Source organism: Sycon ciliatum, chromosome 4 (genome assembly GCF_964019385.1).
Source record: "Sycon ciliatum chromosome 4, ocSycCili1.1, whole genome shotgun sequence".
Taxonomy (NCBI): domain Eukaryota; kingdom Metazoa; phylum Porifera; class Calcarea; order Leucosolenida; family Sycettidae; genus Sycon; species Sycon ciliatum.
In genome coordinates, this window is record NC_088646.1 from 24,981,314 (window position 1) to 24,994,429 (window position 13,116).

Genomic DNA, 13,116 nt, shown 5'->3' on the forward strand with positions numbered 1-13,116 from the left:
ACGGTGTCGCATTCGCAGTCAAGTAGATCTATACTATAGACTAGTCTTGAGCGGTGACGGGTCGATCGAGTGTCTGGATAAGTGGATTTGCACAACTCGAGTCCATCCCGATCCAGCGCACGCCTGTTTTGTCAGATCATGTCATCAGGTCATGGCGGTCAGATGATCAGTCAAGTGTCACAACTCACACACCGTGACACTCACTGACTCAGTGTGCATACTATACTACAGGGCTGCTAACTGAAATCCGACCCCATGAGCGGTGGGTTCACATTCTTTGCGATGTGAGCGCACCGCTCAGGGGGTCGGATTTCAGTTGCCAGCACTGTACAGCACTCAGCAGTACAGTCAGTACGTACAACGTCAAACTAAAAAAAGTCAAAGCTGGCCCGCTGTGTTTATCGCAGCACATCATACCCACTGGCACTGCGCACTGGACAACCAAACCTCTACCGTACCAATGAATGTATCACACTGCTCTTCTGTCACCTGAGAAGTTGTTTCTAATTTGTTCTGCCCTTTGTGGGGTATTCTAACTATTCTTGCTGAAAAATCAATCGCCTATTCAATTTCACACAGGTACGTACAGCATGACCAGGGAGTCGTAAATATCCCCCGAGGTATTCTACGACTCCCGGAGCATGACTGCCTTCGGAGCTCCACAAAGATGGAGGTAGTGAAACTGACCCTATCAGAACTAATTCTCTTGAGAACAAGCAAAAGAGATGCCTACTATACGGTCATGTAGTCTCCCTTGTGGCTCCCCCCCCCCCCCCCCTTGCAGATCCCTCATCAGCTGAACACTTTCACTACGAGCTGTATTTATTCTTACAATTCATCTCAGTGTAGATTCCTATATGCATTCACATACCCCGGGGAGCAGCACACTACCGTAACTTATTAGAGAGTTAACGCTTCACGGTTTTTTCTTCGAATTTCGAACGTGAGATCTCACAGTCAAAATGGCGCATCTCGCGTTGCAACCTGAGATTTCAAAGCGACAGAGGGCCAACTCACGGTAAAAAAAGGCGATTCAACGCACGGTTTTTTTTCTCACGTTCGAAATTGACCAACGTAAAGCGTAAACTCTCTGTTATGCGTTGGCAATGACATGCAAAATCACACACGGCACAATCAGAGCAACCGCAATTTCTTTCATAAACATCCAAGAGACAGTGTGTTGAAGTGATCGATCACCCATTATAAAATCAAGGGATTCAAAGCAGAATTCGATGGGGCACACAGTGAACTACTGGTGGTGGCTGGATACTATTGCTACCGAGAGAAGCCACCGCGGATACTATTGCTACCGAGAGAAGCCACCACGTCCACCGCGAGGTGAGAAGCCACGGCCACCGCCTCCACGGGGTGAGAATCCTCCACGTCCTGAGTAAAAGAGCGGAGAAAAAAAGAGAAAGAATATACGACCCAATTTGTGATGATTTACAACAGGAGTTCACAGACTCAACAAGGCCAAAACAAGCAATCCATGCCTCATGTCATACAAACTGGTGGAAACAATTTTACAACACTCACCGCCGCCACCGCGACCACCGCCGAATCCACCTCCACGGCCACCACCGAATCCGCCGCCACGGCCACCGCCGAATCCACCTCCACGGCCACCACCAAATCCGCCGCCGCGACCTCCAAAACCACGGCCACCACCGCGAGGACCGCCACGGCCACCACCTCTACCACCGCGACCACCTTGTAGAGATAGGAAAAGACAAGCGAAAATAAATATAATGATGGTGCATCGCATGCGCAAATGTTACAGAAGTTTTCATTCGAGAAAAGCAAACTAGCTGGAAACTACAAACTGAACTGGTTCTCTTTGAGGCATGTCAATTAAATATATCCTAAACACTGAAAACAATTCGAAACATGCAAGGGCAACGCCATTATAATTAATTACATCTCCCATGATATCAACCACAGACAAAAACAGAGAATCGTCATCTGTCAGGCAGCCAACACATTTCAATCAGCAGCGCCGGCAAATTTTCAGCCCGCCTCACTAAAATTTAGCTACCAGTAGATCTGAAATAAAGTGGCAACGAGCGTCTCATGCAGATGTACAGTGCAGGTCAATGCAATCCAGCCTCTCAGAAAAGATAATTACTAATCAGTGCAGGGTTGTGCAGTGCCTCATAAACATCAAACCCTGCATGGTTCCATAAAATAGGTTCCATGTGCCAAAGACAAAATCTCACTGGACACAACTGCAACATGGGCATCTTCAGCACACCAAGAACTCACCTCGTTGATTACCGGACAAGAAGCGAGCCATGGGCAACAGGCGACCAGGATCGCAGAAGAACTGAGCAGGGTACAACAAAAGAAAACCAAGAAAATGAACACTTTCAAGTCGGGAACAAAAAGCATACGTGGGTACATGAGGCCAACGTTGGTCAAGATAAGAACTCGAATAAAGGCCAAAAAGTAGTTAAGATATGTTGAGGATACACCAAGAATAGAGGTAGGATAGAAAGGGCGCAAGGAACTCGATATCCTCCCCCCCCCCCCCCCCCATGCAAAAGCTTAAAGCAAAAACATACCTTCTGCAATTTATTGAAGGAGTCTGCACCCATGTTGGGAGACAATTTGACAGAAAAATACTGCAACACACACTGGTTAAGGAGAAAAACAATTTGCTGAGGGCGAGCACACAGCTGTAGATCAGACCAACACAGCCTAGCGTAGGTAAGCTATATGCTATGTGGTATGAACCTGGTGAAGATGCTGGATCCCAACCACTTCTAGAATCCACTATCGTAGGGTGTACACCACAGAAACTGCACAGCTGTCGAGCCCTGACAACCAAAATAATCCTTGATGAAGCTGTATTGGCTACATTGCACTATACGCTGTCATTGACGAGAGAGCTTGGAAGCTCAGGGCCCTAAGCTATGCTTTTTTGCCTTCATGACCTAGACAAAAAAAAGCATAGGGATGTTATAAATTCTTTAAAAAATTCCTTTTTTTAAAGACATAACCTGGGATTCGAACCCGCACTATCGCGCCCTGCATGCATCCCCCGATACACTTCGCATACATACTAATTCTTCCAAGTTGCTTCACGTTATGATCTTGCATTTGAAAGCCCTATTTGAATACGCATTGTGGCCAGCCGTCTTTGATGGTACGGCACGGGACAGGTACGGGACAGGTACGATCGAGGGTAATACGACACCGTCTACCGCCTTGATGACGGCAAAAAAAGCATAGGGATGTGATAAATTTTTCAATTCTCCTATTTTTTCAGGCATATCCTGGGATTCGAACCCGCACTATCGCCCTACATGCATTCCCCCATACACTTCGCATTCATACCCATTCTTCCAAGTTGCTTCACGTTATGATCTTGCGTTTGAAAGCCCTATTTGAATATTGATGGTACGGTACGGGACAGATACGGGATAGCGCCAGGCGTGACACAAACACACAAAACAAACACACAAATACCAAATTAAAGCTGTGTGGACCCTGGCTAGCGCCAGACGTTACTGAAGTAACGTCTTCTGCATAGCTACGGGAATAAAGTGGATTGGTTCCTAACTGCAGTGCTGCAAGCATTTCATTGACTACCAATACATCTGCTCTCCAGCTACATGTATCTTTCTAACGCAGTGAGAACAGCATATTATAACGGTGAATGTGGGAGGATACAAAGTCGTTCATCGGTCCGAAGATCTCGTCCACCTTTCCGATTTGCGATTTGTTTTCCAGAAAGACGGGCGCGTTGAAGTAGGGTACCTTCTCGTTTGTACATTTGCAAACCAGTTCACCCTCACAGGGATGCATCATTGTTCCCAGCTCTGTGCATGAAGAAAACGAGACCAACAGATTTGGTCAGCAACAACAACTAGCATTACACAAGTATCGTGTTTTCCGGAGTACAAGCCGCACTTTAAACACTCATTATTCACCCGAACAGCTGTGTGGCGTATACTACGACGGTCAAATGAACCGTGAAATATAGGGTAGATGTCTGTATTTCGTGACCAAAATCTGGGTGCGGCTTAGATTCCAGAAAATACAGTATACACACGTAGATTGCACCACTCTCTGTTCAAATAAGGAGCAAATTCAGATGAAAACAGTGCTGCTGAATGAAATAATGGCTTCATGCGTCAGCTAACTTTCAATTCCACAACTTTTTGCGGGCAGAGGCCACCCATTTGTCAGCATAGATCATCTCCCCACACCCAGGCCTGGTGGTTTTCCATCGCATAAGCATGAGCAATGCCACAGATTGAAGTGAGGATATTCCCGATAAACTACAATTTCAGCAGCGAGCAATACCTAGTTGAAGTTGAAGCTAATGGGGCACAGAATGTAACTCTGTACTGTAACTTATGGTGTAGATATTACTATTAGAGATTTTCACTTCAGATACTATATCCATCTTTCAGGATTGAGGAGCTGTCTCCATGTCAGTAATCAGCCAGTAGCACATTTCTTCGGCGAGAATTGAATCATATGCAGGTGAGAGCGGAGTAACATACAACAACCCACATCTATTCTCAGCGAATGGCAACCATACCCTGATCATCACAGATTGCGCAGTAAAATGCATCCAGAGTGCAAAATAATTCAGGAACGTACCGACAACCTCCTCCGGTGGGCCTTGATCATACTGGTTGAATGATCCGCCACCTCGGCCTCTTCCACGGCTGAAGCCTCCACGACCTCCTCGGAAGCCTCCTCGGCCGCCACCACCACCTCCTCCACGGCCACGGAACGACATGCTGGCCGAGTTGGAGAGATGACTTCTAAACAAAAAGCTAAAATTTCATTTGCAGAGTCCTCAGCATGCACATGGCCTGAATCATGCCGTTCGTCCGGATCGTGCAAATTATTTTTCCACGGAACAGAATCTCCTTGGAAACATCAAGACCTTGTACCCGGCCACATGGTACTAAAAAGATTTGTACACAAATTTTGCGCTCGTGCGATATCGATCGCGGTTCGATGACAGCCAGCATGCAGCCTTGCAGGTGGCCCGCGATATGCGATCCACCTCCGGTCTGGTCCTCTGCCTCTGAGTCTGAGATTCCTCTCCTACTTGTCCGAGATCTACCAGCTCGTACAAGACGACGTCGTTCCATCCTGGATCGTTCAGGAAAAAATGAGCCTTATCTGTGGGTTTTTTTTAATTGGTCCATGCAAACTCATATTCCATATTTGCACTCCCAAAAAAGCCATTAATTTTAGTGATGTACACATACATGTACACATACAGTGTAACTGTATTACTTGGTCAATGATGTTGCCATCACATCACAATCGCATCCAGAGAAGCCACTCAATTCTTCTTTTTGGAGTGGGTGGTCATAAAATAATAATTAGAGAGTCATGTAGTTTAGAAACCGTTTCAGTCACTTCCTGCCTGTAAAAAAACCCGAAAGGCAACCAGCCTGTCCAAAGTCCTTATGCCCAGGGCTGGTGAATACACGGGCATATTTTCCCTTTAATATACGGCTGTTCAACCTCATCAGTGTGCTGAAGCTGGACGCCCATGCATACAGTTCTGTCGGTCGCCTCCTAGCCTTGACCGTTCCTATTCAGGTTCATGCATTACAGTCTACTCTATGCACAGTTGAGTCACCGTGTATACATTGGTATGCTGTGTTTGGTAAGATTCTAGCCTGGTCGTTCTTCGGCGCTCCGCAATGTGTACACGGGCAATTGTCTTCAGTATAAAAAAAATACAAATATACTACATGGTACAGTGTAGTACACATGGAACCTTTCCCTGCACCAGTGCATGCGTACAGTTAAACACAAGCAGACAACAAAAGGCACAATCATGCACATGTATATGGCATCGTTGTACACGGGACTGCTTGGTCGCACTGGAGATCACCTGGTGATGTTGCACACATGTTGGCCAGTGTTCATAATCAGTGCCTGAGCATAAATCATACTTCGTATTTGCTAATTTGTATTGCTCGTCTGAGTACTAGTATTGCTTTGCATTCAAGACTTAATTGAGTGGGGGATTTCAATAATGTTTACGTGCAGCAAGCAGACTTTAACCGCTTCATGAGCAATAGGCACTGTGCGCCGATGAAGGAATCTTGAGGTGTGCATAACTAAATAAATAAATGGAGCAACACCCCCTTTTTCTAATATCATATTTTTAAAGTAAAAGAAAAAATCTTTCAAGCTTTCTCCTAAAACCAATAAATAGTATTCTAGCTCAGTTGTTGTGATAACCATAAGCATAGTCATTAGCCCTGTAAAAAATATAACAATCATATTCCGGCAAAAAGTTTCCTTTTACACACATCCGTTTGCGAACACATGTAGAATACAATAAAACCGCATGGAAAGGGTTAAAATCGAGCTGCATAAGAAATAAAAACCTATCTGTGTTCGATGCTGTTGTCATGAGGTGAAGTAACCATATTCTAACACATAGTCTTGGGTTATTCTAGGTATCGGCAACTCTCGTACCTGCTGGCGGCTAAGGTGCAGAACATCGCACATGTACGAGCGTATTAGGTGCTGCAGCATGGGCACTTCGTAGGGCTGCATGAGCGGCTTGACAAGGTATGGGTGCATGCCCCGACGATGCTTGGTCTTGCTTGTCATCACCATTGCCCAGTCGATGAGTTCGATGACGGACGGCCGTAGCCGCCGCCAACTCAGCGTCTCTGCTACTGGCTGGGCGGTGCGGGCTAACTCGTCGTGGTCCGACGGATGGCTGAACTTGTAGCCAGACTGTGTGTCGTAGGAGTCAATCAGGAAGTGTTCAGCGGTGCCATTAAGTACAACCGACACTGCATACAAGTGATGAACATGCGAGGAGTCGTAGAGTAGAAATGTTCCATCCGGTTGATCGATCAACTTCTCCTTTGCGGCATGTTCAGAGATTGGACCCCAGTAGTAGCCACACGTCGATAGCTGTTTCATGCTTGCCAGAAGGCGGCTACCGCGCGTTTGAACACTCTCGTAACTAGGACTCCTGTCCTCGTCTTTTTGACCGGAGTTTCGTGAATCGGAAACTGATGCATAATCACCACTGCTCGAGTCGATCAGGTCGTGAGGCACACCATACTGGGGCTCACTACTGGCCCATGTAGTATCTTCTGTAGAGATAGCCGGCTCGGGAATATCACCATAATCGAGATAAAGACGAGGTGGCAGGTGGGGTGCCGGCTCCTCGTCATCGCGGTCTGTATCATTCACCATGCTGTCAGAGGCCGCCGCATTCACCTGTTCCTGCCTCTCTTCCCTCAGTGTCGCAATGATCGTCGCATAGGTGTCGTCCGGTATTTCCTTCTCCCGGTCAAGTGTCTTCTTGGGTACTTCCTCAGCATCTGGTGTGCTAGAGTCACGGCTTTCTATAGGCACCAGTTTGCACGTGCTGTCCCCATCACCAAACTTGACAAACAGCATTCCATAGTCGTAAGGTCGCTGCTCTTCCACTCCTAAAGATCCCTGGAGGCCACTCATGATCACACACGCTCCGTGATGAGCTACCCGTATAGGGACACACAGTCACGACCCTACCCCAATAGCGATAAATAAGCAGGAAAACGCACAACACGTACTAGGACATACTGTGACTATCACATGTGCTGATGGGTTACGTCATGCACAAAGGTCCGACCTGTCGGATCTCGGGGAGCCGAAAAATAGTCAGGAATGAAACTCATGGCAGAGCAGCATCTTTGTTCAAGCTCCGAAGCCCTTTCGTGCGGCTTATCGTGGCTGCTACACGTATAAATAATTATTATAACCAATCTGAAACACTTAGGCCTGCTTCACACAAAAAAATGTCAAGAAGAAAGCACCTGACTAGAAGGTAAAAATACAACTGACTATGTCACTTGCGGCTGCATAGGTTTCTCGATAAGCTTTGCTAGGAATTAAGGTCATATCAAATCAAGATGTGCTTCCGGATTCCTCTGACCATAGCTACCAGCATGGATCCCTTCGCCTCCAGCTAGCTCCACATGAACTGATGAAGCAAAACCTAACAAAGTATTAAAAATTCATGAACATTTTTTCGTTTCCCGCGGTTGCAAAATCTGTGTATGGGAAAGCGTATATGGGAAACTGTGTATGGGATCCCGGGATCGCGGGAAACGACTCAAACGAGGTAACGTTACGTCACGATCACGTGAACGAGCAGTAGAGCTACGTCATCAAGCTCCACCTTTATTTTTGAATTTTTTTCAAAAAAAGTAATGCCGTATTTCCGCAAATAAAAGGCCGTCCTCGTATACAACGCCTTCCTCGTATACAAGGCCGGGGCAGGGGGCGATTGAAAAAATAAAAGACCGTCTAAATTTCACCAGTTGTAGTCTTCGGGGTGCTGAGTCGAATGGTCTTGGTCCGAGAAAGCTGAGACGCTCCCTTCCTACTTGAATCCCAATCGAACTCGCGCACATCCACCGAAACTGGGTGACTGCGCCCTACTAGATGGGGATTTGGATGCAAAATGTCACTAAAAGCGCCATTTCGTTCTTATAAAAGCACGGATGACCACGATTGACCCATATGTTGTAGTCTTTTGGACGCTGAGTAGACTGGTTTTGGTCCGAAAAGGCTGCGATGCAGCGTTCCTCCTTTATTCCCAATCGAACATGGTTGAACAAGCGGTCACGTGCTCCTGCGTACACCAGTCAGCTGGTCACCATGCCTGCAGGGTACAACTTCTCGTGTCCGACGGGTGGATTTCCGTCCATTCGTCACAACGAGGTGAGGGACCTCACTGCTCGTCTGCTCAGGCGGGTGGCCCATCAGGTGGCAGTTGAGCCACACCTCCAGCAACTCCGTTATCGCACTGCTATTGCTGACGACCAGGCACGCCTAGACGTCGTGGCTAGTGGCATTTGGGGAGGACGGTTCGAACGCACCTACATTGATGTACGGGTATTCAACCCCCATGCGTCTTCGAACCGTTCCAACTCACTTGCTGCTACCTATGTCCGTCATGAAAAGGCTAAGCGTCGTGCGTATGAGCAGCGCCTGAGGGAGGTGGAGCATTCCAGCTTTGTCCCCGCCATCTTCTCTACCACCGGAGGCATGGGAAAGCATGGTGCTTCGCTCTACAAACGCATCGCCTCTCTCCTCGCTGCCAAGACTGGGGAGCCATACAGCATCACCCTAGCTGCCATCCGCTGCCAGATTGGCTTTGCACTGGTCCGTTCAGCGCTGATGTGCTTGCGTGGTGCACGCAAGGCATTCTTACCAGCAATGGCCTCAGACTCGGCAGCGCTTGTTGTTGCTGAAGCAAGAATCTCAGCTTGAGGCTTACATTATTATTATTATCTGTCAAGTGTCATTAATGACATTGTACATGATCATCACCGCGTGCGCTCGATCTAATCATTGATTGTCTTTATTTTATGTTTTGCCCGTACTACTGTAGCCTGTTTGACCTTTTTTGGGTGCAGTTCTGTCCCTCTAGGTGAACTCGAGTTGAACCTTGGTGTGAAAGTTGTCGCCTGCTGGCGTGGTGACCAGGTGATTTGGGCACCCAGGAGCACGTGACCACTTGTTCAACCATGTTCGATTGGGAATAAAGGAGGAACGCTGCATCGCAGCCTTTTCGGACCAAAACCAGTCTACTCAGCGTCCAAAAGACTACAACATAATTATGGGCCAATCGCGGTCATCCGTGCTTTTATAAGAACGAAATGGCGCTTGTAGTGACATTTTGCATACAAATCCCCATCTAGTAGGGCGCAGTCACCCAGTTTCGGTGGAAGTGCGCGAGTTCGGTTAGGATTCAAGTAGGAAGGGAGCGTCTCAGCTTTCTCGGACCAAGACCATTCGACTCAGCACCCCGAAGACTACAACTGGTGAAATTTTAATTTTTGCCTTAACTTCCCCTTTAAAAATAGAAGACCGTGCTCAAACTGTGGGAAAAAATAGAAGACCGTGCTCAAACTGTGTAGAAGAAAATGGAAGAACGGGGGTAAAACTGTGTGGCGAGAAATAGAAGACCGGGGGGGGGGGGTCAAACTGGGTTGAAAGAATAAAAGACCGTCCTCGAATACAAGATCGTCCTCGATTATAAGGTCGGGTTAGGACGAGGTTGAAAAAATAGTAGACCGGCCTACTATTTGTGGAAATACGGTATGTTGTAGTGTTGATTTTTATTTTACTTCGCCAAGCGAAACAACGGGCAATGGTGCCCAATTCTATGGAAGCGAATTTCAAAAGGGAGAGAGCTACGGGAGAGAGAGAGAGAGAGAGAGAGAGAGAGAGAGAGAGAGAGAGAGAGAGAGAGAGAGAGAGAGAGAGAGAGAGAGAGAGAGAGAGAGAGAGAGAGAGAGAGAGAGAGAGAGAGAGAGAGAGAGAGAGAGAGAGAGAGAGAGAGAGAGAGAGAGAGAGAGAGAGAGAGAGAGAGAGAGAGAGAGAGAGAGAGAGAGAGAGAGAGAGAGAGAGAGAGAGAGAGAGAGAGAGAGAGAGAGAGAGAGGGGGGGGGAGGGAGAGAGGAAGAGGAGAGAGAGAGAGAGAGAGAGAGAGAGAGAGAGAGAGAGAGAGAGACTGAGAGAGAGAGATGATAAGCAATTCTCCAGCGTCAACAGAGCGATTTTGCAGTGTCAATAGAGCGATTTTGAAGCGTCAACAGAGGGAACACAAAGAGTTCATAAGCGCACAAGCACGCAGAGAAGATATACAGCTGCGAGAACAGTAGTGGTACACATTTGAACGTTCCATCCATATGGAACGACTTGGCGTCTCGAAGCATACTCATGCTATCGGCACTGGCGAAGACAATGCATCTCAATTGGCCGGCCTCTGGCCCAGCGTCATGCAGCACGAAGTCATCGCCGGTGTGCGTTCTAAGGTAACTGTCAGGCAGCTGTAAATCCAGTAGCGACGCTGGTGTCGGGGGAACATTTCCAGCAGTTACTCGTGTCCTTTGAACGTTGCGTTTCAATGCGTTGCCCGATGGGAGTTGTACCACGGCTTCCTGCGATACAGCGTTGGTTGCAGACGTCACAATGTGGTGACTGGAGTCTTGGGAGGATTTGGCTTTCTCTTTCACGTCCGTGAGCGCCTTCACAACCTCAGCTCTCGTTGCATCTGGAGCGTGATTGTGGCTCCCAACATAAGCTACTATCAATCCGGCGTCTGTCCTCAATCGTCCGTTACATGCAAACTCGTCGCGGCTCTCGCATTTCCAGTAGACAATCTCGTCTCGACCTCGCTTGTCCTGCACGTATCCATAGCCGGATTTAACCAGCTTCGGTCTTCCTCGGCTTGTGATGCCAACATAGTCGGGTTGTTCCTCAGCCATCGTCGACCTCGACAAGAATCTGTGGTAATTAGTCTGGTGCCATTGCTTTTGAAGGACGAAGGTGTAAAGTTAAAACCAGGGAGTCGTGAAATGAACAGGCGAAAAGTTCAAACCAGGGAGTCGTGAAATGAACAGGCGAAAAGTTCAAACCAGGGAGTCGTGAAATGAACAGGCGAAAAGAAGTGCGATTTTTCTCCCAGCAAAAGCGGGTGCCAGTGACGACGAAATGAACAGGCGATGTCTTGGCCATTCTCCGAACTGGTTCTCGTCGAATCGTCTGGCGCCGAATTTGACACACTCCGAAGTGTCCCCGTTCCTAACTAACTGTCTTCGAAATGACCGCTTCGAAATGTCGCGCGACGAGACGTCACGCTCCGAAGTGACGGGACACCTAGCTACCTGAGTTTAAGCATGCATGTGTACCATACGCCTGTAGGGAGTAGTTCGAGTTGCTGCTGATTGCTCTGCTCTCCCTCCCCGTGCAGTTCAGTAACCCGCACGTAGTATCACAGATACATCGTATTCTCTCTCTCCCCCCGTTTACCCGCAGTTATTAGTATCCTATTCTCTTACTATGTGCTTCCATAGCTTTTACTATGTTCTTCCATAGCCACTTCTAGGCTAAGCCTTCGCCGTCATTTTATTGGGTCGTCATCCCGTTTGAATGTGCGAAGTGAAATAAAAACCAACCAACCAACACCAATGGCTTAGCCATTGCCATTGGCATTGGCTCGATTGAACAGGGGTTTGCCATACCCAGTGTTGGCTGAGCAGTGGATCCACATGCACATGCACACCTCGTCAAGAACAGAAAGACAGAAGGATCACGGCTAGCCTCGTGTCTCGCATGCTGCCAGGAGTCATCTCCCGGCGACTCTCTGACTCAGCTCCGGACGTCGCGGTCAAGGCGACCGTTCGTGCCGAGATGCGGAGCCCGGCCGGCGCCAAGTCCATGTCTGGCTGGCGCACTTCGCTCGGATCACCAAGAGCTGGCCCCTGTTCTCGACCTGGCCTCAGAAAAAGGTGCATCCAGCTGGCTGACCTGCTGCCCTCTCAGCCGCTAGCCGCCATAGTTTCACCCTCACCATAGGGGACTTCCGACGGGATAGCCTGTGCCTCCGGTACGGCAGGACACCTCCTCGGCTCCCAAGCCTCTGTGTGTGCAGCAAGCTGCTGCATGTCAGTCACGCCCTGTCGTGCCCGTCTGGTGGCTTCCCGACGCTGCGCCATAAAGAGGTGAGGGACATCACCGCCAGAGCCCTGAGCCTGAGGCAGGTCGCTCATAACGTGACGGTGGAACCCCACCTCCAGTCCGTCACCGGAGAGGCCTTGGCCCTTCCGCCATCTCACAGCCGTCACGGAGGAGCAGGCTCGGCTGGACGTTGCGGCTAGTGGTGTGTGTGTGGGGGGGGGGGGGGCGATTCGAGCGCATCTTTATCGATGTACGGGTGTTCAACCCTTTTGCGTCTTCGAATCGTGCCGCCTCCCTCGCTGCTAGCTATAGAATCATAGACGCCATGAACAAGAAAAGCGCCCGAAATATGAAGAGCGGGTACGCGAAGTCGAGCATGCCTCCTTCGTGCCGGTTGTGCTTTCTGCCTCTGGTGGCTATGGCAAGCATGCCATCGCCAATGTGCTTTTCTCATGGATCGCCTCTCTTCTGGCCGGCTGAGAAGAGCAAGGAGACATACGCACGGGTTGTCTCTGCCGCCTTGGCCCTTGGGTTTGCCCTGGTTCGTTGTAGTGCCATGTGCCTGTGTGGCTCAAGCTGAGCATGTTTGCTCCTGCCGTACCTGAGTCCCCTGCAGTGCTAGTGGTGGCTGAGGCACGCATCCTGTGAACCC

At 48.7% G+C, this 13,116-nt stretch overlaps 2 protein-coding genes across 2 annotated transcripts; both read right to left on the bottom strand.

The window, feature by feature from the left end:
• Window positions 1-1,149: 1,149 nt before the first annotated feature.
• Window positions 1,150-4,820, bottom strand: LOC135815228 (H/ACA ribonucleoprotein complex subunit 1-like). Its single transcript, XM_065328496.1, has 6 exons — window positions 4,612-4,820; window positions 3,673-3,821; window positions 2,562-2,621; window positions 2,263-2,323; window positions 1,537-1,710; window positions 1,150-1,386 (listed from the first exon to the last, which is right to left on the bottom strand). Exons 1-6 carry the CDS (start codon window positions 4,751-4,753, stop codon window positions 1,307-1,309), a joined length of 666 nt encoding a protein of 221 aa, XP_065184568.1. The 5' UTR covers window positions 4,754-4,820; the 3' UTR covers window positions 1,150-1,306.
• Window positions 4,821-6,396: 1,576 nt separating this feature from the next.
• LOC135813478 (suppressor of cytokine signaling 2-like) lies at window positions 6,397-7,467 on the bottom strand. The gene has a single exon (XM_065326571.1). It carries the CDS (start codon window positions 7,465-7,467, stop codon window positions 6,397-6,399), a length of 1,071 nt encoding a protein of 356 aa, XP_065182643.1.
• Between the last annotated feature and the right edge of the window lie 5,649 nt (window positions 7,468-13,116).

What these genes read in the sequence shown, in the direction of transcription:
- LOC135815228 (XM_065328496.1), bottom strand. Translation starts at nt 4,753, where the DNA reads ATGTCGTTCCGTGGCCGTGGAGGAGGTGGTGGTGGCGGCCGAGGAGGC. An exon ending in CCCACCGGAGGAGGTTGTCG is followed by an intron (nt 3,822 to 4,611) that starts GTACGTTCCTGA and finishes CTTCATGCACAG; the next exon opens with AGCTGGGAACAATGATGCAT. An exon ending in CTTGTCCGGTAATCAACGAG is followed by an intron (nt 1,711 to 2,262) that starts GTGAGTTCTTGG and finishes TATCTCTACAAG; the next exon opens with GTGGTCGCGGTGGTAGAGGT.
- LOC135813478 (XM_065326571.1), bottom strand. Translation starts at nt 7,467, where the DNA reads ATGAGTGGCCTCCAGGGATCTTTAGGAGTGGAAGAGCAGCGACCTTAC.